The sequence below is a fragment of the Staurois parvus genome, unplaced genomic scaffold, assembly GCF_062004578.1.
Source record: "Staurois parvus isolate SC_StPar_1 unplaced genomic scaffold, SC_StPar_1.0 ptg000138l, whole genome shotgun sequence".
NCBI lineage: Eukaryota > Metazoa > Chordata > Amphibia > Anura > Ranidae > Staurois > Staurois parvus.
This window is the reverse complement of record NW_028317934.1, coordinates 2,619,632-2,646,291: the sequence shown is the minus strand read 5'-3', so window position 1 is coordinate 2,646,291 and position 26,660 is coordinate 2,619,632. Positions and strand designations below refer to the sequence as shown.

At 42.5% G+C, this 26,660-nt stretch overlaps 1 protein-coding gene across 2 annotated transcripts in view; it reads right to left on the bottom strand.

Moving 5' to 3' along the window:
* Nucleotides 1-26,660, bottom strand: part of MPPED2 (metallophosphoesterase domain containing 2) — a 288,810-nt gene that overhangs the window by 139,007 nt on the left and 123,143 nt on the right. For both annotated transcript variants that reach the window (XM_089673486.1, XM_089673485.1), the window contains exon 4: nt 7,696-7,921. In XM_089673486.1, coding sequence (XP_089529612.1) covers nt 7,696-7,921 — 226 coding nt within the window. The remainder of the gene's footprint in view (nt 1-7,695; nt 7,922-26,660) is intronic.

Below are 26,660 nucleotides of genomic sequence, written 5' to 3'. Positions count from 1 at the left end.
CTCCACCATCCAACCAAAAGAAAAAAAAAAACTCACATAGCATAATATTGTCACACCATAGTAACTTATTCCAAATAGAGATTAAGGCCACTCACATGTTAATCACTTGCTAAAGGCATGTTTATTATGTATAACAGGCTTCAGTTCCAGCAGATATACAACCTTTTCCTTCCAGGACTCTCACATCCACAATGGAACAAGGACAAAACTCCTCTTAGACCAAACAATGAACCAAAATGGCCGCTGGAACGCACCGCTCCGCGTGCGTTCCACTCACCGGAAATGACGTCAGGCGCATAGAGTGTGGACCGGAAATGCGTCAACGCGTTTCGCCCCTCCCATAGGGCGTTATCAAGACCAGATCTAGGTCTTGATAACGCCCTATGGGAGGGGCGAAACACGTTGACGCATTTCCGGTCCACACTCTATGCGCCTGACGTCATTTCCGGTGAGTGGAACGCACGCGGAGCGGTGCGTTCCAGCGGCCATTTTGGTTCATTGTTTGGTCTAAGAGGAGTTTTGTCCTTGTTCCATTGTGGATGTGAGAGTCCTGGAAGGAAAAGGTTGTATATCTGCTGGAACTGAAGCCTGTTATACATATTAAACATGCCTTTAGCAAGTGATTAACATGTGAGTGGCCTTAATCTCTATTTGGAATAAGTTACTATGGTGTGACAATATTATGCTATGTGAGTTTTTTTTTCTTTTGGTTGGATGGTGGAGTCTATTCGGAGGGTGAAGATTTTCCCTAGCGTGGCACCAAAGAGGGCTTAGGATCCCTAAAATTCCTTAAAAGGTCTTTTACTCACCAAGTTCTGGTGAGTGTATTCAATGTTGGTGTGTGCACTGGTGGAAGGTGAAAATATTTTTTGAAGAAAAGGAGTTGGCACTTTCATTTTTTTATTTTTTTACTTTTACAATTTAATTATGTCTTCAGCACATGGACTTTTGGGTGTTTTTGTTTATTATTAAGGGGAAACACGAATAATTTATGCACTTATTTTAATGATTTATTATATTGATTAATTATCTAAAGTTGCGCTGTTTATTTATATTTATGTCACCAGTTACTGAACACCTTTTCTCTTTGCATTGTGTCACCATGTACCTCCAATTAAGCTATTCACACTACATTACAACAGCCTTTCAATTATAGAAACATTTCAGGGCAAAGCCCAGTGTATCTCCAGGGCAGGTGTATCTGCCATCGAGCCCTTACAAGATTTGCATACTTGGCTGCATACCCAGAAAGTAACATGACATTTAAAAAAAAGCAATTTGGTCACAGTGACAACTCTCTGTACAATTTCTGCACTTTCCTATAATTAAACCCACTTTGTACACATTTATTATGTTCCCATGGGGAAATGCCAAGAAGACCAACTTGAAGAATAAATATCTAGGAAATACTTGGGTAGCTTGGTTCGGTAGAAACAAAAGCTCTAAAGCCTTTCCATAATAAGATGCCTCAAGTTGTAAAACCTCCATATAAAATTCTGGAAGCACTGTACTCACCAATACAACATACCGGAGAACCGGTCTCAGACTATGATGAGATGCATATTTCATGCAGAAGGCCAAACGGTATAGTTAAATGGAGCAGCTAGGCCTTAAAGTGACACTATGCTCTCAAAGGAGGTATGAGTTTGTAACAAAACAAACATTAAGACACACCGAAGTAGATACCGCATCAGTCTGATGCTGAATCTGTCCCCCACCAGCTCTAAGACTGAGAACTAAGCAATTAAAGATCGCTGATCGCTCAGTTCTCAGCCTTTCATGAGCAGAGAGTCAGTGACTGTCAGTCACCGTCTCTCTTCTCTGCCTCAGCTTCCTTTGGTTACAGGCATTAATGTTAGAAGGGAGAGGGGAAGGAGAGCTTGGGATTTACTAAAAGGGTAAAAGGGAAGTTTCTTAACCTTTTGGCACCGGGCGCACGCAAATGTGTGGCCTCCCAATGTCTGGGCCTTGACGCCGAACGGCCGCACATTTGCGTGCAATTATGAAAAACATATGTGCTGAGAGCGCATGCCCTGCGTGCTCCCAGCACACATGCCCGGTACTCACGGAAAGGTCCTGATCTCCTCTTTTGATCGGGACCTTTCCCGATCATGTGACCGCCGTGACAGATAATCGCGGCGGTCACACAACCCTAAAACCCCAGCCCGCCTCCCGGCTTCTGAAACCCTTAAAGGTCTTGGAGGCGCCGGCGCCAAGGGGTTAAAGAAGATGAAGGGTCAAAGCTCTTTTGGCTCTACTTCTCCTATGGATCACATAAGTGCAATTCAATCTGCACTCCTGTGACCTATTTTCAGCCGACAGAAGGCTACAATTCACTGACAGCAAACGCCACTGAGCCAGTCCAGATTTTAAAGAGATGCAGACTTTCAAAGTCAGTATCACCCAGATGCCTGGACCGGCAGCTGGCTCAGCCTCTAGAATAAGCCCCTGAAAAGCTAAGCCAGCTGCTACCACCCCCTCCACAGCCCGGCACTCCAGTGAGTGCTGGAGGGGCAGAGCAGAGAGCCAATGATTGACAGTTCACTGAAAAAAGTGAACTGAGCAATCAGTCTATGATCGCTCAGTTCTCATTCTTAGAGGCAGCAGGGGACATCTCTGACCAATGCTACATTCACCTAGGTGAGTATGGATAATTGTTTTTTTACATCCTGCACTTCTTGGCAGAATTTTGATCCACCTATGGCTGGTTCCACTGGGACTGTTGGAAATGTTTTATTGTTTGGCTGAAACCACTGATCAGTATATACTGGCAGCAGAGGAGAACCACTGTCAGAATACAATAGTACAACAGGGAGGACTCCACATGTGTGGATGGTGGAACCAGTTTATTTTTTTTTTGATCAGCCCTCTAGCTGGTCGAAAAAAAGAAGAGGGCACTATGGCCAACCTTAGTGTTGGAACTATGAAGGTGCAAACAGGAGGTCTGGGAGGGAGGGCTTGCACAGTCTTCTTGACACATATTTACATATGATGCCTAACTGCTATAACAGGAAAGTGGAGGAATGATTATGAAAATATTTGGTGACTTCACTATGAATTAAACCAATACTGCCAAGTAAATTCTCTAACAGAACGCCCTAAACATAAGGCACCAAAAGGTACCATATACTTGTATATGTAGCCAAATATTTCTAACACCTAAAGCTTTCCAGTACATCTTATGCTTCACTACTTAGTAAATGGCTGGCAAAAGAAATCTTGACGGTCTTTGATTATTGCAGGTGCAACAAGTCAACAAGAGCTAATGCGTTTCTATGGGTGGCTTTAGTCATTCATGATGAAACACTTGTCTGAAAAGAGGAAAAACCTTTAAAAAAGTCAAATAGAGTTAAAAAAATAAACTTACACATACATTCAAGCCTGGAACTTTAGCTGTCTGTTACTAGAAGACATTAATACATTCTAAACATGCAAACATTTCTTGCAGAGACCACAAAGATCAATACGGGAGCTTTGAAGTGAACACATACTGCATCATGAAAGAGCTGATAAAAGCCAACAGCCAACACAAAAAATATTTTGCTCAATAAAATACAACCTAATAGACAATAAAAAACATTTCAGTGCAAACGCACGGAGCTAAAAGGTAGTAACCTTTCGTGTAGGATGTCTGTATTCCGATTCTGTGATTCAGCTGGTTCTCACGAATATATGGCAGCAATTCACAATGCTTGGAATAAAATATCAATTTGCCCCTTATATAACCAAAACCATGAAGCATTAACTACATCAGGATTAACACCATACAATAAATTATTTGTAAAAAAATTTTTTAAGAGTTATTAACATTGAAAAAAGTAAGAACATCAGATTAAATATTATTAAATTAGTGGCAAATGAGTACAGGAAAAGAAAAAGAAAGTGCATTAGAGTCTATCCACCCAGAGGGAGGCTGCTTTGTCTCTTCCTCCTCACTTACCTCAAGTATCAATAACCCCTTCACAAAGATGAATCATTATTTATTTTACATCATGCTTACTGGACACCCATAAAGTTGTTTCAATGGGGTAGACGGGACACTTTGAATGGTCCAAAATTTGAGTGGGATTTCGGAGCTCTAACTCATAAGCTATGGAGGTGTCCCAAAGAAACTCAATATTGGACAGAGGTAAGAAATTTTATTTCTAATGTGTTGCATATAAATGTTCCTTTTGATCCCAAAATGTGTTTTTTGATTCTATGAGGAAGAATATCAGCCATATGTGCCAATACTAGCTGTCACACTTTTGTTTTTTGGCATAGAGACTGGTATGGAGACCAGTGGTTATACCTGATCACCCAACATTAGTCTCCTGGATAAAACATATTAACATGGTACTGTGTAGAGTAGGGTTCTCCAAATCTTCTAAGCAAAGGGTCAGTTTACTGTCCTTCAGTGTTTAGGGGGGTCGGACTTTAGTCAGCGGGAGCAGAAATTGTCCCAGCATCGGTGGGAATAAACAATGTCTAAGGCTTGGTGGTCAGCAGGAGAAATTAAATTACATTGTGTCTGTGGTCAGTAGAAGGAGGAATGGTAACCCAAGATTGGTCATATTGCAAGGTGTAGTGCCCCATCATTGGCGACAGTGGGAGGAAAATTACCTCACTGGTGGTGTAAGTGGGAAAAAAAAAAAAAAGCCTCATCTTTGGTGTCAATGGGAGGAATAGTTCCTTATATCCAGAGAAGAAAAGTGCCCCAAGTACCAGATAAAAGCAAATAAATGGCCGCTTTCAGCCTACAAGCCATTGTACCTACCCAACTCCAATACAACTCAAGGGAATGCCCCATGACACGTCTAATTTGCCTTCTTTTTCTATCTTGTATGGACATGCCACTCAATCAATGCTACAAAAAGAAAATAGCTGATTTGGCTAGTGGATGTACCTTCTAACACTTTGGTATATACAGGGGTTGGACAAAAAAAAAATTAAAACACTACATGATTTGCAGGTGTGAAAGTGACAATGTTTGCATTGAAAGCAGAAGCAATGTAACATTCTTTTACTTCCGCTGTGTGATGAGACACCTAGCTAACAGGTGGGAATCCTCACCTTTGTCATTCACTGCGTGCGCTGCTAGTAATACGGAAGTCATATCAGAGCTTACTGAGCTTCAAAGAGGGCAAATTCTTGGTGCCCGCTTAGCTGGTGCCTCTGTGACTGAAGTTGCCAATTTATTTGCCGTGTCACGAGATACAGTATTAAAGGTTATGAAGGCATATACAGTTTCCCAGGAAAATGTCTGATTTTGTATTTATAGTACACAGATTTATTATATACAGTTGTGCTCAAAAGTTTGTCTACCCTGGCATAAATCGTGAAATGTTGGCATTGTTATTGAACATATGACTGATCATGCCAAAAAACTGTCTTTTAATTAAGGATAGTGACATTTATTATCACATAGTTGTTTGGCTCCTTTTTTAAATCATAATGATAAAAGAAATCATAGAAATGGCCCTGATCAAAAAAGCTCACATACCCTGGAATGTTTGGCCTTGGTACAGACATACGCGGGTTAAAATGGCAATTAAAGGTTAGCTTCTCACATCTGTGACTGTTTGAATTGCAATTAGTGTCTGTGTCAGTGAGTTTGTTATCTCTCTCATGGAAGCACTGAGCGGGTTAGATGCTGAAGCATGGGATCAGAAAAGAACTGTTAAAAGATCTGCATAACAAAGTAATGGGACTTTATAAAGATTGAAAAGGATATAAAAAGTTATCTAATACCTTGAATATGCCAGTTAGTACTGTTCAATCATTTATTAAGAAGTGGAAAATCTGGAGATCTCTTGATACCAAGTCAAGGTCAGGAAGATCAAGAAATATTGCAGCGACAACTGCAAAACAATTGTTTGGGATAAAAGACAGGTAACATCAGGAGAAATACAGGCTGCTCTGGAAAAAGATAATTTGGTTGTTTTTAAGGAGCACAATACTTGAACAAAAATTAGCTGCATGTTCGAGTTGGCAGAAAGAAGCCTTTACTGCGCCAATGCCACAAAGTTGTAGGGTTGAGGTCAGGCCACTGCAGTTTCTCCACACCAAACTCATCAAATCAAGTCTTTGTGGAGGTGGCTTTGTGTACAGTGGGCACAGTCATGCTAAAATTTTGCCACAGGATTGGAACAGAACAATTGTCTAAAATTTCTTTGCATGCTGTAGCATTAGGTGTACTCCTCACAGGGAAAAAGCAGAACTTAACAATTTAGAGCAGTGGTCTCCAAACGGTGGCCCTTTGTTACCCTTGGGGCACTATTCCTCCCACTGACACCAACAGTGGGGCATAATTCCTGCCATTGACACTAATGATGGGGCACTATCGCTCCCACCAATATCAATGATAGGAGGACACTTTTCCTCCCACTAATATCAATAATAGGATACTAATCCTTCTACTGACACCAACGATAAGGCACTTTCTTCCACTGATACCAATGGTGGGGCACTAATCCTCCCACTGATACCAATGGTGGGGCACTAATCCTCCCACTGATAGCAATGGTGGGGTACTGTTCCTCCCAGTAATAGCAATAATAGGACATTATTCTCCTAATGACGCAATGTAACTGACTGCCTGTTACGGATCCGCCAGGTGGTACCTCTGGCAGCCCACTAGGCGGAATCACCCGGAGCGTGGAGTCTAAGTCCCGGTCTGCGTTTTCACCAGGGCCCCTGATGGTGGGGATGGACTTGGAGCAGAACCAGGACCAGGTCACGACCTCCGAGCAATACCACCAGTGGCAGAGGGAGCCTCCGGGGATGAGAGTAGGACAGAATAGAGCCAGATGTGAGGAGGCCGGCAGGACCAGGCAGGATAAACCGGCGGTTGTCACCGTGGGAAATGGCGAGGTACAGAGACGACAGGCAGAGAGTGGTCAGGTAACACGCAGGGTCAGTTAACGGAGTCAGTCCACAGAATGGTCAAATCAGCCGGGGGTCGGGACAGGAGAAGGCAGCGTAGTCAGGGGCAATCCGGGTCAAACACAGGAGATAGCAGCGTAGTCAGGTAATCCGGGTCAGGGCTGGAGCAGGCAGAAGGTCAAACAATCCGGGTCTTTAATCACAGGGCATAGGTAACTACAGGTAACAGATCAGACCTTGCGGCGATTTGTGACAGTGCAGGGCATCTTTAAATATCTCGCCCTGCACTGTCATTGGCCGCCCAGGACGCGCCCCCGGGCTGTCATTGGCCGCCCGAGGCGCGCCCGCGGCTCCTACTGCGCATGCGCGGCCTCCTGTCAGCCGCAGCCTGCCAGGATCTGGTGCCTGTGTCCCGGCGTGAGCCGCCGCTAGTGCGCATGCGCCGGGGACGGAGCCGCAGCGGTCCCTGACACTGCCAACCCTAGGCAAGGTTTTTTCTTACTGATGCTGGGTCCAGGGCATTTTCTACTCCCACTGGCCACAATCTGTCCCCTCTAAAGTCTGAAGGACAATAAACTGGCCCTTTGTTTGAAAGGTTTGGAGACTCCTGATATATATCTCCATTTATTGCAAATATAATAAGAAAATGCTTCATGAATGTACAAACTTACAATACGATATACTTTGTCACTGTGAGAGAACCCTTGAATTCGGTAGCTGTGTGGCACACTAAACATGCTGAGTAATGAAATGTAAAATATTCTCTCCATTACAGATTAAAAAAAACTAAGGCAAAAGAATAAAAAGTCAAATCATCAAGTATTTACTCACCATGGAGCGCCGTATATTCTGAATCCTTTCACAGTGACCTCTGAATCTTGCAAGTAAATACTGTTAGTAAGGAGTGATTGCACATTATCAAAGTCTTCAGGTTTCAATTTGGAAACCGAGGGGAAGCGGTAGTAATCCTGTTTAACAAGATCCGCCATGAATTCTTTATCAAAAGTCAGTTCATGATTCCCTGCAATCACTATCTTATATTCGTAGGGTAAGGATCCTGAAAAAGCAAAAAGAAATCACGTATTAGAAAAGCTATTACTATATCATTTTCCATACATTTAAAGGGGAACACAAGTCAGAATAAAACCTGCCAGCAAACGTACATATTAAAAGAGAATGCTAACCTGCAATATATTTAAAAACAGAATAATTCAACACTGGGGTAAAATTAAGTCTATATAAAGCAGCTTACACACAATTTGTGACTCTGAATATACAATCCAATTAGATATACAGTGTAACACTAAATCACTCAACAAATTACATATATGGAGAGATAAATAAAAACTAATCAATATTTCACGATAAAAAATATATAACTAATATCCTCCAAAAATGTGTAAAGTGTACCATAGACTTTCTCAACCTTTTCAACGCAGAGAAATCCTTGACATAACTTTCCGATCTCAGGGAACCTCTGCTAAAAATGACTATATCTATAATTCATGATACATTAGTGTGATAGGCAGAGGTAACTGTGGTCATTGGGAAGAATTTCCCCCTTACAGATAGCTAAAAAAAGATCAATGGTGTCAGTAGGAACTTTCCCGAGAGGCAAAAATTGCTTATTGCTCAAGAAACCCCTAGCAACCTCTGGAGGAATCCTATGGTTCCACGGAACCCTGGTATAACAATTCATAAAGTTCTCAATAAATATTATTTAAAAAATCCCATTTCATAACATAAGAGGTATAAGAGAACGGAAAAAGTTCACCATCCAATGTGCAGATCACCATCCACTGCAAGCAAAAGTAGAGCTCCGTGCTGACATTATTTATTTATGTCAGGTACTTGTATAGCGCCGTCAATTTACACAGCGCTATACATATATATTGTACATTCACATCAGTCCCTAACCCTCAAGGGGTGTACAATCTAAGGTCCCTAACTTACATTCATACATACTAGGGCCAATTTAGACAGGAGCCAATTAACCTCCCAGCATGTCTTTGGGGTGTGGGAGGAAACCGGAGTACCCGGAGGAAACCCACGCAGGCACAGGGAGAACATGCAAACTCCAGGCAGGTGGTGTCGTGGTTGGGATTTGAACCAGGCGGAAGTGCTAACCATTTAGCCACTGTGCTGCCCGTAAGTGCTGACATAAGTGAAACGATAGCCTCCTACCAAATAATATGGACCATGTATAAAACAATGATCAGCAAGGCTTGTTAAATAAATTCAACATGTAAAGGTGTCTTCTTCACCAACCAGTGCATATCACCAATGTGTTGACACTTCATACCAAGTAAGATATTCAGCCTCTTACCCCACAATATGGACCATTATGGGTAAATGGTCATAAGCGCTTAAAATAAGTTGAAATCTCTCCACATTACAGCTCATCTGACCATTCATGGCAGCAATGCAGATGGAAAACCAATAAACACATTGTAGCGTACAAATGAAGAAAATATAGATGCGTGGTGATGTCACTGCCCCTCCCCAAATTGAATAATTTTGCACAGACTTTAATTTTTGTTTTTTTGTTTTTTTTATCACCAACTTTGTTATATATTTTTCTTTTTCAATTATTCATTATTATCAACACATGTCTGGGTATTGATTGGCATTACAATCATGTATGGTTACACATAAGAGATCATGCAGCTATTAGAGATTTAATGCAAATACAGTTTTTATGCTATATACAGGTAATAGGTCTTGATAGAGCACGGCATCTATATTTACTTCATTTGTATGCACTGATAACTCACATTTATGAGGGTGAGCATGATACATGTTACATCATATGTTGCTATGTGTTTCAGCTGCTTCAAAAATGCCTGAATCAAGCAACACAAGTAGCTCCACAACTTTTTTGAGCTTCAGGTGTTCTGAAGTGGACATGTGAACCACTACCATACAGAATAATAGATTTTTTTCTCTTTGAGCATTTTTGAGCTATAAAATGCTCAGGTGTGAATGAGGCTTTAGAAAGATTTGCTGTGTTTAACATTAATTTCTCACTAGGTCACGCAGTATAAACTGGGATACCAGTTGTTATTGGAGACAACAGAGGAAACCATAACCTTGCCTTCTCATAGGTTCATTTTATTTCCGGGGAGTTGGGTGGGAGAGCTGAAAGTTTTTTTTAAATGGATTATCATCATTTGCAATATATCATGATCTTTAGTAAGTATATGACTGCCAGGCACAGTTCCTAGACATTTCTGTAGTGTCAGAGCTTGCTGATAAGCCTTACATGTCCCTAATGTCCCATCACGTTGATAGACAGCCTCACTGGTCAACAGCAGGAGGTCAAAAAGCAGGAGGCAGGAAGGTGCAAGCAAGCTATCAGGAAGTTATAAAGCTTGGCCTCCCAAGCCTAGTACACGCTACTAGTTTTTTTGTTCAACCCAGCAGGCTGAACAAAAAAAATCCTGACAGCTCAGGAGGAGCCCCTATACTAACTATCCAATGTTAGTACAGTGATCTTCCCAGCTCTTCTATTGTGTTCTGACGGGGGGCTCATTGGCTGAGAGCGATGATCAGTAGCCGACTGGCAGACCTTTTTCAGTAGTGTCTCTTCGACAGATGTCTGCCAAACATCCGGCTTCTGTTGCACCCGGCTGAATGTCAGATGGTTTCCACTGAACCGGCCGATGCAGCCCAACATTTGACAGGTGTGTATTAGTCTTAAAAGTGATGTGCGATTCGGCCATGACAGAATGGGTTAGGTCGCTATTCTCAGCCAGCATTCCATGAAACCTGAGGGTTCCTCAACAGATTGTTCCTTAAGCTGTGGTAGACTGACCTCCCTCCCTTGCATAGTTCTGGGGCCAACATCACTTGGCAGTCAGTGGCATGTCATCAATTATCTTTTTAGATAAGGTAGGGGCTTTCTTCTCAATAATTATTTTGTGGTTATAATTGAAAATTATTCCTTATTTGAATTCAGAGCATTTCCATGTTATAATGATCCACCATGAGTGTCAATTACTCTAGGTATGCCATATTCTATTCTTTATTATTATTACTACATCTCCTACGAACCTGTTAAGCTTTATAATAATATAATTTTTAGCAAGGGTTTTCTGAGAGCTGAAAATTATTACAAGGGTTCCTCTAGGGTAAAAAGATTGAGAAAGACCAGTTTAGGTGGATGTTGCAGGTAGGCACCTGCACTTTAGTGGTTTGCCCCCTTCCCCCACTGTTGAGTCTTTTTTTAAAGCAGAACTTCACCCTAAAAGGGGAAGTTCCACTTTAACACCCACCCCTACTCTCCCACTTTTGGAGGTTTGTTTTTTTATTGAGGAGGGGGGCAGGTACCTAGTTGTAGCAGGTACCCAATCCCAGTTCAGCTCCGACCACCTAGGTGATTGGAGTGGAAGTTCTGTCCCCCTCCCCCCACCCACAATCCTCTGGGACACGTCACAGGTCCTGGGAGGCTGCCACCATTCACACAGCACATTACGGCTTACACGTGTGCAGTGGGAAGCTGGCTGTGAAGATGCAATGAGTCACAATCAGCTTTCTTTAGTAAACATGCTGGCACCAGGGACCCGAAGACTGGAGAATGACCACTGGTGTAAAGCACACCACCACTGGACTCTAGAGCACTGGAGGCGTGTTATCTGGAGTGACGAATCACACTTCTCTGTCTGGCAATCCGATGGACATGTCTGGGTTTGGAGGTTGCCAAGAGAACAGTACTTGCCTGACTGCATTGTGCCAAGTGTAACGTTTGGTGGAGGGGGGATTATGGTGTGGGGTTGTTTTTCAGGGGTTGGACTTGGCCCCTTAGTTCCAGTGAAGGAACTCTTAAGGCATCATTTTAGATATTTTCATGCTCCCAACTTTGTGGGAACAGTTTGGAGATGGCCCCTTCCTGTTCCAACATGACTGTGCACCAGTGCACAAAGCAAGGTCCATAAAGACATGGAGGAGCGAGTTTGGGGAGGAGGAACTTGACTGGCCGACAGAGAATCCTGACCTCAAACTGACAGAACACCTTTTGGGATGAGTTAGAGCGAAGACTGCGAGCCAGGCCGACATCAGTGCCTGACCTCACAAATGCGCTTCTGGAAAAATGGGTTAAACATTCCCATAGACACACTCCTAAACCTTGTGGACAGCCTTCCCAGAAGAGTTGAAACTGTTATAGCTGCACAGGGTGGGCCAACTCAATACTGAACCCTACGGACTAAGACTGGGATGCCATTAAAGTTCATGTGCGTGTAAAGGCAGGCGTCCCAATACTTTTGGCAATATAGTGTATATCACAGCCTATGTCAGTAATGTGAAAATAGCCCTGGTAGTTTGGAACGCAGAATAAATTATATGAAATCCCTATTCTCTTTCCCTACAGCAACATGAAATGTCGCCTGTCTCCTGATGTGGAATCGCTGAGGTGTAATACTGACCTATTCCCAGGGTTAATACAGAGCAGAAGGGAATTGGCTCTTGTGTAGAATGTGTGGCGGGCACAGCAAGACGAGTCTTCCACCTTTTGTTAACACTGCGGCATACAACAAAACAGCACAAGCGCAGCGGAAGTTCAGGCGCTGACCTTTCACTCCCTACGCGTCAGGCTTCATTAGTTTTCATGGGGCCTCGCAGCTGAGGCGTTAATGTTAACAGTGTGTTAAGAGACACTGTGGCAGCAGTGCCAGTAGCAGTTCCCATTAAGCATTGTAGATATACACCGTTCAAAAATGGGAACTCTAAAAGCCTGTGAGGACACTGTGCTACAGGAGTAAATTTTAGGACATTAATAAATCAGACTAAGCCAGTAAGAAATGTAAACTTTCACAATCTTACTCAAGCCTATAACCTTTTTATATACAACCAATATCCTTAACCGATCCTCATCCCTCCTATTATCACTTCATCACAAACCAACATTAACCCGTAGTCTCTAATCCTTCTAATGGGCAGCACAGTGGCTAAATGGTTAGCACTTTCGCCTGGCAGTACTAGTGTCGTTGGTTCGAATCCCAGCCATGGCACCTCCTGCTTGGAGTTTGCATGTTCTCTCTGTGCCTGCGTGGGTTTCCTCTGGGTAATCCGGTTTCCTCCCACACTCCAAAGACATGCTGGTAGGATAATTGGATCCTGTCTAAATTGTCCCATGTATGAATGTGAGTTAGGGACCTTAGATTGTACGCCCCTTGAGGGTTAGGGATTGATGTGAATGTGCAATATATATGTAAAGAGCTGCGTAAATTGATGGCTCTATATAAGTACCTGAAATAAATAATCTACATTAAAGAAACACTGTTACCTTGCCCTTGGGGCAAAGTGAAAATGGCTCTCTAAAGCTTCCTATACCCCTACCCTGAACTCCTGATACTCACGTTGTCGATGTTCCCTGCTGCTCCTGCCTCTGCGGCACCGAACAACACCTGGTTCTTCTGGGTTATGGGGGAGCATGTGTCTTCTTCCTACATTGGCAGTGCATAATCTAGCAGCCAATTGTGGGGCCTGAGCACTGCCACATGACTAAGAAAGTGGTGTTACTGCTCCCCGTAGTGTTCATCACAAATGGACTCTAGATATTTAAATGTTGGGAGCAATCCAGGCAGGATCAGCAAGGAAGCACTGGCAGGGTATTGGGGTTTGAAGTAGGGCTTTCCAAAGACACCATTCACTTTACCCTGGATGGGCAAGATGACAGAATCTTTTTAATGCTGTGTTTATGTGCTATCAAATAGACGGTAAAGATGATGTCCACATCTCAGACCTACAAGTCAGACAATTTAGGTACCACTGTGCATACTTGCACACATCTTCATCCCAGTCCCTAGGACACAGTCACCCCCACCAATGACCCACATATCACACTCTCTTTCTGGGCAGTCCCGCCCAGATCACATCTGTTTTCAGGGTGGTCAAACTCATATCATACCCTATTTCTGTCCTAATGATGTGGGAACTGCCCACTCGGGGCCCTGACTCCCACCTTAAGCTGAATAACTTAAACATGGGTGAGGCTGTGATGCAGACTGGGACAAAGCATCATCAGAATGAAGCACCTAGATGCAGGACTGTGCTGGCAACTCTGGGACAGTTGACATCTATGACTGTTTCCTGAATTGAGGGACTTGGAGATATGAGTTTGGAGGGCAATCAATTGTAATTTACAAATCGAAACCTTGTATTTATGGTCTATCCAAATGCACACAAACACATACATATATATATATATATATATATATATATATATATATATATTTATTACATACACACACATACGCATGTATATAACCACTTAGTAGCAGAGCAAAGGCCTGGCCTGCTTTTATGTTTACAGCTTCTCCAGCAGCCATCCTTTATAACCCTAGCTGCATTGCCACAGTGGGCCATTATAGACTTCTATAGGACCATACCCTGAGGGTCACCAGTCTAAGGAGATGGCCGTAAAGTTTATGAGGACACATTGCACAAGTACAGGCAACACTAAAAAGGATTAGGACCATAGATGCTGTAGACATCAAAGTTGTTTACAACTGTACAAATGGGCGTAGGTTAGCAGCTGTGATGGAGGTTCTAGAGTGGAGCTAGGTAGTGTGAGATTGAATAGTTTTGTTAGATGTGCACCTGTACTTAAGGTAACCTTGTTGCTTCCTCCTCATGAACAAAATAACTGTAGCCTGCAAAAAAAGAAGAGGAATACTCACCTTCCTGGGGGACAGTATGTTGAAATTTTGCTATCTTGCAGAGTTCGGGGCTGTCCACTGTGGTTCTTCCCATTGACTCCTACCCCATTACCGTATTATGTATTAAAGTAGGGGTTGGTGTGAGGGAACCACAGTGAATGGCACACTACCCAACACAATAACACAATCAAAAAGTCGGATAGCAGAGGTGCTTGGTGCTATGCTTCATAAACACCGCCAGAAGAAAACTTGATTACTCCTCTTCTTCTTTTGTAGGCTTCTTTCGGTTTTGTTTCCTTGGGAAAGCAATGAAGTTGCCTTGTACAGCATTGTACAAACAAAGGAAGAGTATTTTTAAATTGGGGTGGTTGCCATTTTTGTTTAGCTTTCTGGAATTGGCTTTGGGACAGCCTTCAGATGCCATTATGCGTTACAGAGCTTCTGGTGTGTCCTTGCATCTTTGAGGAGGAACTGCGCTGCTTTCAGGCATACCCACCATTAATGAATGCATTACGTTTTATGCTCCAGCATGGAGTCTCACATACAGGGCATTGAAGATGAAACATGGCTGGGTCTTCCAACATGACAATGATCCCAAACATATCGCCTGGGCAACGAAGGAGTGGCTTCATAAGAAGCATTTCAAGGTCCTGGAGTGGCCTAGCCAATCTCCAGATCTCAACCCCATAGAAAACCTTTGGAGGGAGTTGAAAGTCCATGTTGCCCAGCGACAGCCCCAAAACATCACTGCTCTAGAGGAGATCTGCATGGAGGAATGGGTCAACATACCAGCAACAGTGTGTGCCAACCTTGTGAAGACTTACAGGAAACGTTTGACCTCTGTCATTGCCAACAAAGGATATATAACAAAGTATTGAGATGAACTTTTGATATTGACCAAATACTTATTTTCCACCATAATTTGCAATTAAATTCTTTCCAAATCAGCCAATGTGATTGTCTAGATTTTTTTTTTCTCATTTTGTCTCTCATAGTTGAGGTCTACCTATGATGCCAATTACAGGCCTCTCTCATCTTTTTAAGTGGGAGAACTTGCACAATTGGTGGCTGACTAAATACTTTTTTGCCCCACTGTAGATTAGAGTGTTCGTCTGGTGTCTGGTGACAACTGTAACATTTTGGATTTCTCATATAATGGTGACAGTGGTCACATGGACAGATAAAGGCAGTGAAGTTACATAGCAGGGGCAATGATGGCTATGCAAAACTTGACAGTGGTCACAAGTGCAAATTAAAAGAAACAATCTACCTAACAAGGACAGATACAACAATAAATATAAGACAGAGGTTCTAACCCTTTCACACTCTAATCAAAACTAAAAAAAGCCAAAGGATGATTGAGCCCATCAGTATCCACCAATAACTGAAAAATCACTTGAAAGGAATTTCCCATTAAATACAATGTGACAAGAACAATTCCCCCTTGGCTGCCATTCTAAATGAACTGTAAACTAATAAGTAATAACCTTCTCAATTTCCAAACCTCCGCACTATTTCCTCTGAACACATCCCAGATCAATTTACATAGCACTTTCGTCTGCAAAGCAATGAAAATCATAAGTTCCAATTGACTTAGCCCATATTGAAAAGTGGCAGAACAAACGCTCAGAAATGCAATTACTACAAACAAACGCCATTTTCTCCACTCAGGAGGAAATTCTCAAACAACATTTACAGCCATCAGATAATATTTGTGCAAGAGGGGGGAAAAAAGCAGCCTTTTCAAACAATTACAATTTTTCATTTTAAGTAAAAGCAATATTGCGATTATATAATTTAAAGCAGCACTCTACGCTAACGCAACATTGATTCATTCAGAAGTTGCTATGGGAATGTTTAAAAGTTGGTCTTTAATTTTCCAGTAATTCTATGCACACCAAAAATGAGGCTGAGAGACTGAGAGTGAAAATGCGTTGTGAGAGACAATCTACTTCATTGCACTGTGGTTTTATTCTAACATGTTTCAGGGAATGGAAGAGAGAAGTGGGAAAGGGCTCATTAACAGTGGGTGGGTCAGTGAGGTGACTAAGGATTCTGTTGCAGGAAGCCTTGAAAGATCTGTCTCACCCTTTGACTACAGATAATATAGGAGAGGTGCAAACCACAGAGGTGGTTGAATTTCAATTATTATTATTATACAGTATTTATATAGCGCCAAAAAGTTTGCTCAGCGCTGTACATTGTAGTGGGGGACAGTACATGAGACAATACAGTAACAATACAATACACGAGAAGTTCGAGGGCCCTGCTCTTTGGAGCTTACAATCTAGGAGGGAGGGGGTAGTGGTACAGGAGGAAGTGGCTGTGGGGGATGGAGTGGTAGGAGGAGTGGAGGAGATCGGCTGTTAGGTGAGGGCGGGGTAGGCTTCCCTGAAGAGATGGGTTTTCAGGGTGCGCCTAAAGGTGAGGAGGGTAGGTGATAGTCTGATGGATTGGGGTAGTGAGTTCCAGAGGATGGGGGAAGTCCTGGAGAAGTCCTGGAGTCGGGCATGGGAGGAGGAGACTAGGGAGCTAGAGAGTAGGAAGTCTTGTGGGGAGCTAGAGAGTAGGAAGTCTTGTGAGGAGCGAAGAGTACGTGTTGGGTGGTAAGGTAGTTTGGGGCAGTATTATGAATAGCTTTGTACGTCAATGTTAGTAGTTTGAATTTTATGCGTTGTGCAATCGGAAGCCAGTGGAGGGAATGCAAAGGGGGGGGTGGCAGATACGGAGCGGTTGGTAAGGTGGATGAGTCTGGCCGCTGAGTTTAGGATAGACTGAAGCGGGGATAGTCTGTGATGAGGTAAGCCGGTGAGGAGGGAGTTGCAGTAGTCGAGTCGTGAGATAATAAGGGAGAGAATGAATTGTTTAGTAGTGTCTGGGGTTAGGAACGAACGTATTTTGGAGATGTTGCGGAGGTGGAGCCTGCATGAATTTGCCAGCGATTGGACATGGGGTTGGAAGGACAGATTGGAGTCTAGAGTGACACCTGGGACTTTGCTTGATGGTGGCGTTATTGGTCGTGATGGAGAGGATGGGGGCGCAGGCTGGGGGGGAAAACCAGGAGCTCTGTTTTGGAAAGGTTTAATTTGAGGAAGTGGCGTGACATCCAGTCTGATATGTCGTTCAGTAGGTGGGTGATTCGTGAGGAGACTGAAGGGTTGAGGCGAGGGGTAGAGAGGTACATTTGCATGTCATAGGCGTAGAGGTGGTAGTTGAAGCCGTGGGAGTGTATCAGTTGGCCAAGGGAGGAGGTGTAGATGGAGAAGAGAAGGGGACTGAGGACAGAGCCTTGGGGGACCCCAACAGAGAGGGGGAGAGAGGGGGAGGTGGCAGCGTTATAGGTAACACTGAAGGAGCGCTGGGATAGATAGGAGGAATGCCAGGAGAGAGCGGAGTCTCTGATGCCAAGGGAGTATAGTTTTTTTAAAGGAGAAGGGGGTGGTCAACTGTGTCGAAGGCCGCGGCGAGGTCGAGGAGTAGGAGGACTTAGTGGCCATTAGCTTTGGCAGTTAGCAGGTCGTTGGTGATTTTGAGTACGGCGGTTTCGGTGGAGTGTAGGGGACGGAAGCCAGACTGTAGGGGATCAAGGAGGCTGTTGTCACTGAGGTGGGAGCTTAGGCGATTATAGACTAAGCGCTTGAGAAGTTTGGATGTAAATGGCAGCAGGGAGATGGGTCTAAGGTTTTTCAGGTCGGTGGGGTCCAGGGAGGGTTTTTTGAGTATGGGAGTGATATGCGCGTGCTTTAGGGGGGAGGGGAATACGCCAGTAGAGAGGGAGAGATTGAAGATGTGGGTGAGGGAGCGTAGGATGGAGGAGGAGGGTGACCGGATATTGAAGTCTCCAAGGATGATGGTGGGTAGCTCAGAGGAGAGAAAGAAGGGTAGCCAGGCGGAGAAATCGTTAAGGAAGCGGGATACGGGTCCAGGAGACCGATAGATTACTGCAATCCTCAGAGGGGTGGGAGAGAATACCCGGATGCAGTAGGCCTCAAAGGAGGAGAAGGATAGAGAGGGGGGGTTTGGTAGGACCTGGAAGGTGCTCAGCGGTGAGAAGAGCATGCCGACCGCAGCAGCTCTACGACCGCTCGGTCTGGGTGAATGGGTCCAGACGAGACCTCCATAGGAGAGTGCCGCAGGGGAGGTAGAGTTAGTGGCTTGGATCCAGGTTTCGGTGACCGCTAGGAGGTTGAGGGAGTGGGAGATAAAGAGGTCATGGATGACGGTGAGCTTGTTGCAAACTGATCGGGCGTTCAAGAGTGCAAACGAGAATGGAGGGGTGGTTGTGGGGAGCAGGGGGACAGGTATTAGATTGAGGGGGTTGCGGCAGTTTGTGGGAGTAGGAGGGTGCCTAGTGGGTGAGTGAGGTGGTGAGGGACAAGGGTTCGGGGAGATGTCCCCGGCAGTTAGGAGATGATAATAAACTATTCCCAGCTTTACATTTCGTGTTCAAACTACTGTTGAAATTTCCTAAAAATGTTAGGTTTGTATAGATAAAGGAATCTGATCATTTCCAAAATATTTCAACATAGTGGTATCTTTTACAGAAATGGGGGACAGGCCTTTTCTCAAGATTTTGGCTGCTGTAACATTCTCAAAATGTCAATTCTCCCGAAGTTCCTATACCTACTAATGTCACTAAATATGTATATTCCCATATCTTTCCTGAAGTCAGTCAATTACACTCTTTCCAAATTCTTATGGGCTCAAAACCTCAGAACCAAGATTGGGATATTCTCACTTCCCAAAGATTGTGGCAGTGTGGCCTTCCCAGATATTCTAAATGACCAGGCTGTCACCCCCCTAACCAGCCTGTTAGACTGGCACAGACATGAAGGCCTGAAAGCCTGGGTCTTCATAGAAAAAACATTCATGCCTTACCCTCTACATCGCTTACTATCATATATATATACTATACCCACGCATCTCAAAACATAGTAGTATCTGCTCCATTCAGTGCAGTACTCTCCTTCCCTCCCTAAAACATACAGTCTATGCAAACTGCATTGTCCCATTACTGATATGCAAATTTTATTTTTTTTTTTTCAACAGCTAATGTCAATCAGCAGACATCTGAGAAAGCAGTGACATATTTTAACAAAAATTCTGAAAAATCATCAGAACATTCTTTCTCGCTATCACTGATTTAAAAATTTTTTATTTAAAAACCTTTAAAATTTCAACTAGGCCTGCTATTTGAATGGAACCCCAGATGTAAGCAGGTTTAATTATATTATTGTACAAAATTTTTTTCCCAAACGAATACGACATTCACAGTTAAAATTTAGTTTGTTCAAGAAAAATGTTCCATCCTGTTTTTTGCCATCATTACAGTTGAAAACCAACATCAATCTGACACCACGATCCATTAGAAAATAAAACAAACATTATAAAAATTGAGATTCAATCAAATTCTATAGGCATAGGGCCAGCTTAAGTCTCTGAAGTGTGGTTCTTATTAACTAGGACAACCGGTTGCAATACTAAAACTACCATCCCCTCTCACACCTAGCACGAAGTCCTGTCCACCTTCTGCTTTGGTCATTAGCAGCAAGGAAGTTGCCTTGAGGAAGAACCGTGTTCCACCTCAGCCCTACAGGTCACCACCCAACACACTATAGAAGGACTTCATGGCTGTCTCTGAGAATATTCAAAACTTCCCTGAAAGAGTGGAGTTCTTTTTTTTTTACCTCTGGAAAGTTTATCTGCCTTCATACAAGCCAAGCCAATATCAATCATTTCATTTGGTTCTAATAATATTTCAGTGACCTACTGTATATTTTACCATAGTAAAACTATTTCTATTTCATCTTTAATTATCTCTTGAAGGAACGCTACTACACGCCACAAAGGATGAATTGTCTAGAACTATGCAAATGTATCCACATAGTCAGGGAGGTTCATTATAAACTAAATTCTTGCTGTGTTGCCTTTATCACATGCCTCCCTCCTCAGAATGGGTTCTAACAAGTCATCTTTTGTCAAATAATTTCAGAAACCAGAGGTGAACTTGGAAACTGTCAGAACATAATTTTTTTCAGTGTCAACTGGTTAAGGCTGCCCATGGAATCAACTAAATTATGTTTCATAAAGGGAATTCAAATACTTACAAAAAATGCAACCGGGCAAACCAAATATTCATTGGTGGGCTATTTGCCAAATGATGTCCTATGTCTTGGAGGTTCTGTTCATGAGACCTCCAAGGATCCCCTTTGTGCTTTGTGCCCCAACCCTAACATTTGTCTCAAAAAGGCAACAGCATGATGTACGTCAATGTAACTGAAATGTCTAATGTAAAATGGGGAAAAGTTCTGGCAAAAAGAGTTTGTTAGGAAAATGTATATTTGTACAATTGGATTTCCTCAAAACTGGCCTAATTTAGACTGTGTGCCAGTTGTATTCAATGGATGCTAGCTGGTCAGATGTTTTCTCCCACACTTTGAGGAAACCAGACTATGCTGGCCTGAAGAGAGAAAATATGTGGTGGCAGCTATGTAAGTACAAGGTATTATTATGTATAGCTGGCCACAAAGTCCCTTTCCTGGTATAGATGGACGTGAACTGTGTGGGAGGTTCCAGACATGCTAGGGTTTATTTGGAATTTCTTTTGCATTTAATTACTACTGTCTTCCCCAAAGATAAGCCAACCATTGGGGTGTCAGCAGAGCTCTACCTTTTACTGTATGTTGGATCATGCATGTATGTTCTCCCAATGCAAACACACATTTGCAGCACTTGTCAAAACATTATTTATCTGACTACCAGACTGATCATGTCTGCAGGCACCAAAATAAAAAATAACTTACTAAATAGCACTGAATTAGGAATGGAGATCTCATGGGCTCAAATGGTACCTCTCTATTTCTATAAAAAAAAAACATCAGGTATGCTCATGCAAATGGTTACTTCAAGAAATATTTGAATCTTACTAGTAGAGTTAAAATATCTTTTACTTAACAACAAGCATTTTAAGGAAGTCAGTTTTCTACCTGAATGCTAACCCTTTCAAGTGCTCTGGACTTCTTAAAAGGTGAAGAGTTTGCATGATATTATAGACCAGGAACATGGCATATGTGTCAAGAAACAAAGGAATGTACCCCTGCAAAACCAGATACATGAATGCTATCATACACCCTCAGGAAAATGGAAAAATCTGCCCAGCAGCCAAAGTGTGCCCACCCTTTCGCCTCGCATAGGTGCGCTGCAATAAACGACAATCCGCTTATTTTCTACTGTTCTTGCAGATGTGAATATAATACCAAATATAATACCAAGAATAGCATTAAAGTGTACCTTTGGCTGGACTATGGACATTCAAATGATTACATATTTTCAACAAGCAATATGAAAGATTTAAAATACATGTGTTCTTGATCTCTGTAGCTGCAGGCACTGTGGAGCAATTCATCTTCAAATTTTGAAGCAGATACACTCAGCTTATCCTGCTTTGCCCTCCCAGTTGGGACTCAGCAGACTTCCAGCAGTCTAAACACAAATGCTATCACTGGCCGGCTGGCTGAGAGTAGGACTTGAACAACTTTAGTGCTTCTGCTCTGAACTTTGAAGATTAATTGCTCCATGGTGCCTGCAGCTAAAGAGATCAATTAGGACTTGCTGTTCTTTTAAAGCTTGTTATTCAAATACAAACAAAAACAAAAAAAATGGATTTGTCTGAGGCTGAGCTTTAAAGGAAGTGTTCTTTTGGTAAAGAATGCAGAGCTGCAGTAGGTGTCAATATGCTGCCAGACAGAAATTGTTTCCTTTATGCCCAAAAAAAACTTTTTAACCTGCTAAGTCCATACTTGGGGCACTACTGTGTTCACATCCTTCATTGCTCCAGATGTTAAAAGTGATATTAACCCCTCACATTTTTAAGCACCTTTAGCTGCTGATTTAATCACTTAACCCTGTTAGGACCGTAATGTTTTGGAACGCCAAAAGAATCAATTTTTTTGTTTTTAAAGTTCGTACACTTCAGTTGCTGTAACTAAGCCATTTCATGAAATAATTGGCAAAAAGCTAGATTCATTTGTTGTTTGTTGATAAGAACAAATATTTTGACTCAAACCAAAAAAAAAAAGTTTTAAGTTCTTAATCAGATGATACACGCAATTACAAACATGGGACAAATACGTCCCCTGGTCCTCAAAGGGTTAAAAGGTGAAGGTTTCCTGTTTCAGGGTGTCTCCTCTCTTTTGCAGGGTCCTATGGAGCCACCCTTGTCTTCAGGGAGTAGGACTGTGTCTTCCTACATAGTATTAATCAAAAGAAACGCAGCCTAGGATGGCAAGGCACTCCTCCTGCTCTACCCTCCTCCTTCCCCTTCCTTCTCCAAGATAAAAGACTGGCTGGAGACTGCACTGTCCCCTGTTAACTCTTTCCTTTGACAACCAGAAGTTCAGGGAAGCAGCATTGAGAGCACAGAAGCCAGCAGCACTGAAGTTTGTAAAGAATTTTGTTTACGGGGGAATGTTTATTTTATTGTGCTCAGTGTGTTAAACTAAAATATTGAGGGTTTAATACCTCATGCATCAAGCTTCATGCTCTAATTAAAAGATGGGGGGGCTGTCACAATAATCATTACATAGTACAGTTCAGTTTGACATAGACCCCCACCCCTCGAATTTAAGCCACTATTCAAAAAGGAGAAATCACAAGTGGAAGAGTTTTCCTTTTACCACTCTACCCCAAATTCTCAGAATCTGTGTGCATAGCCACAAGCCATTTTAAATTCTCTCCATGTTACTCCTGCTCTGCCTCTGCAGGGAGCATATAGCAGAACTAGGAATGAAAATCTCTTCACGTTGATGGCAGGACATACTTTCCATGTTTAGCATCGAAAACAAAGGAAACGGTTTAAATTATCAGCATCCCAGAATAGTATACAAAATACAAACTAGGAGCTCGCGGGCAATGTTCTCTGGGGGAGGGGGGGACATGCTGAGAGCATAATAAAGAACGCTGTGATATATACACACACATTTCCCTCGTATATCAGCCTCTGTACAATGCACACACACATTTCAATCAGGAAGTAAAGTCCGTCTAGTTTCCTGGCAGAGAATAATGCATGAGCTCAGTTTCAAAGAGTCCATGAATGAGGTCTTGAAAGCCACTGCAAGAAATGATTTTAATTGCACTAGCGATCATACTACCCAGAGTGAGAGGCTACAGAATGTTCTGCAGACCACTGGGATCAGGCAGCGATGAATTGCAATCAAGGTTTTCTGTAGTAAAAACATATACGCAAGAAAACAAATTAAGCAAAACAGCTAAAATGAAAAAAAAAAGGAGAAAGTAAGCAAAAAAAAAAAGTAAAACAATACAAAAACAAATGTGAACAAGCAAGAACATACAAAGTTTTTAAATAAAAAAAAAAAAAAGACAGAAAAGAAAAAAAAATACACAAAAAGAAAAGTAATAAGAAAAAGAAAATTAAAAGAGTGAAGGTTAATGTCATAAGCAAGACAGGAAGCAAGGGAAGGAAGAAAAGCGGGTTAAAGAACGGAAGGGAAGATAAAAAAAACAAGAGGAAAGCAGGAATGCAAATAAGAAGAATGGAGGAACTGTAAAAGTAGGGAAGGAAAAAAAAATATAGAAAAAGGAAAATAGAAAAAAGAAAAACTGAATTAATACAAGACGAGAAGAGTGTAGATGATGGTCACAAAAAAAAAAAAAAAAGGGTCATTTCTGTTCTATAGAACACACATGCAATGAGCACTTATTATTTAATTTTTTATTTATTACTTATATAGCTCCATCAATTTACACAGCGCTGTACATAACTATTGTACATTTACATCAGTCCCTGCCCTCGAGGAGCTTACAATCTAAGGTCCACAACTCACATTCACACATACCAGTTTATAAATTGCTGTCTGTGCCCTCTTGAGGAGATTTCCCTTTACTTCCTGCCCCAGAGAAGGAAGGTGGTCTGTTTCCAGCGTTGCCCCTTACATCAGAGATTGCAGGATTCCCTCTTACAGTGCAAGGGGGAACTCTGCAGACCTTGATGTAAAGGGGAACTCTGATGTAAAAAGCAATGCTGTAGACCCTGATGTAAGTGGAAACTCTAAAGTAAAGGGGAATAATGCATCCATATCATTCCCCCTTCCATCATGGTCCGCAGCGTTCTCCTTTGCATCAGAGTTTCCCTTTACATGAGGGTCTTCCCCCTTGTACTGTAAGGAAGAATCCTGCAGACTCTGATGTAAGGGACAAGAGACCCCCTTACCCTTACCTAGAGTTCCCCTTTACATCATGGTCTGCAGAGTTCCTCTTTACATTAGGGTCCACAGAGTTTCCCTTTACAGGGGAACTCTGTGAACTCTGATATAAGGGAGACACTTTGTGGACTGTGATGTAAAGGGGAACTCTGTGGAGTCTTTTTTTTTTAACTTTTATTTGATTTTCCAGTATAAAAGGAACAACATGTTTATAAAAATAGTGGAGTCTGATGTAAGGGGGAAATCTGTGGACTGTGATGTAAATGGTAGCTCTGTGAATTCTTGTGTAAGTGGGGGTCTGGTGACCAAAGAACCCCTTACATCAGAGTTTCCCTTTATATCAGAGATCGCAGTATACCCCATTACATCAGAGTTCTCCTTTACATCAGGGCCTGTAGAGTTCCCCCACGCACTGTAAAGGGGAACCCTGCAGCCTCACATGTAAGGGGGAACTCTGTGCTGGGTTATATTAACCTTCCCTTTATGTAAATGGAGAATAATGTTTGTTGCCTTTTGTTATACCTTAAACACATGGCTAATTGTACATGTTTGTAGCATAAACATTGATATTTAGAAAACAGTTACTGTGGTTATCTTTTTGAACTGTCAGTAAAAAAAAATTGGATCAGTCAGTAAATTTTGTGTGTCATGTCAGTAAATTTCACTTCGGGAGGTTGACAACTCTGATGTCAATGAATGGCCGTACATGGCAGAAGTGGGTCCGGGGAATGTCATTACAAAGGCTCTGCACGATTGTATATGACTCAAACCCTTAGCCCCTTTTCCCGGTCAGCTCATTCTTTATGTAGCGAGAGATAGATACAAGAAAGGTATCAAATGATTTAAAAAATCATGAACCAAATACTACGATTACATATATCAATCGCGTACAGACAATATTTTGTTCCAATTGACGTCCTTTACAATTTGAATATAGGTCGACTTTAAACGTTTCTCTTTCTTCAGCACAATATCGGAATAAAACGGAAATGTAAGCTATCACCATTCAAAGCAAGGAGGGAAGGTGATGATGAAGAGAGAGCTAGTGAGGGGGCAGGGACACCAGCAGACAGAATACGTAAGATATAAAAGTGGCTAACGGCCTAAAATTGAATTACACAGCCTGCTAATCTTTATGACTGCACGCATTGAGCGCGCTCCCCTCAGCCGCACAGGACTTGGCCTGTCTCACCCCTGAACACACACTGGGTGGGATTAGATCAAACATACCACATAGGCGGCCCTGGCAGAGCACCACGCGGCAACAGCTGAACTCATATTTATTAACCATTACCAGAGGCGGGGAGACACAGATGTTATGACTGGGTAGACGTAAAACAAAGCGCGTACAAGGCAGCCGCATACTTCTCTGGTGTTATCATGAGAGATACAGTGCTACTGGAACTAATGATATTACGTTGTTCCAGGCTGACATATTATCATGCCACTTCTAGGCTAGAGAAACACCTCCCGACGTTCTGAGATGGAAACCGGGGACACACCAAAAATTGAGACAAAAGATAAGACCATGTCTAAAAATAAATCCAGATGGTCTGCAGCATTTTCCTTTGCATCAGAGTTCCCCTTTACATGAGGATCTTCAGAGTTCTCCTTTACATGAGGATCTTCAGAGTTCCCCTTTACATGAGGATCTTCAGAGTTCTCCTTTTATGAGGATCTTCAGAGTTCCCCTTTACATGAGGATCTTCAGAGTTCCCCTTTACATGAGGGTCTTTAGAGTTCTCCCTTGTATGTAAGGGAGAACCCTACAGACTCTGATGTAAGGGACCAGAGACCCCCTTACCCTTACATTAGAGTTCCCCTTTAGATAGAGAATAAACAGGTGGCGCACGCACCTAGTGCATTATCCAAGGTTTATTGAAAGGAGTGAAAAATAAAAACATACTCACAGACG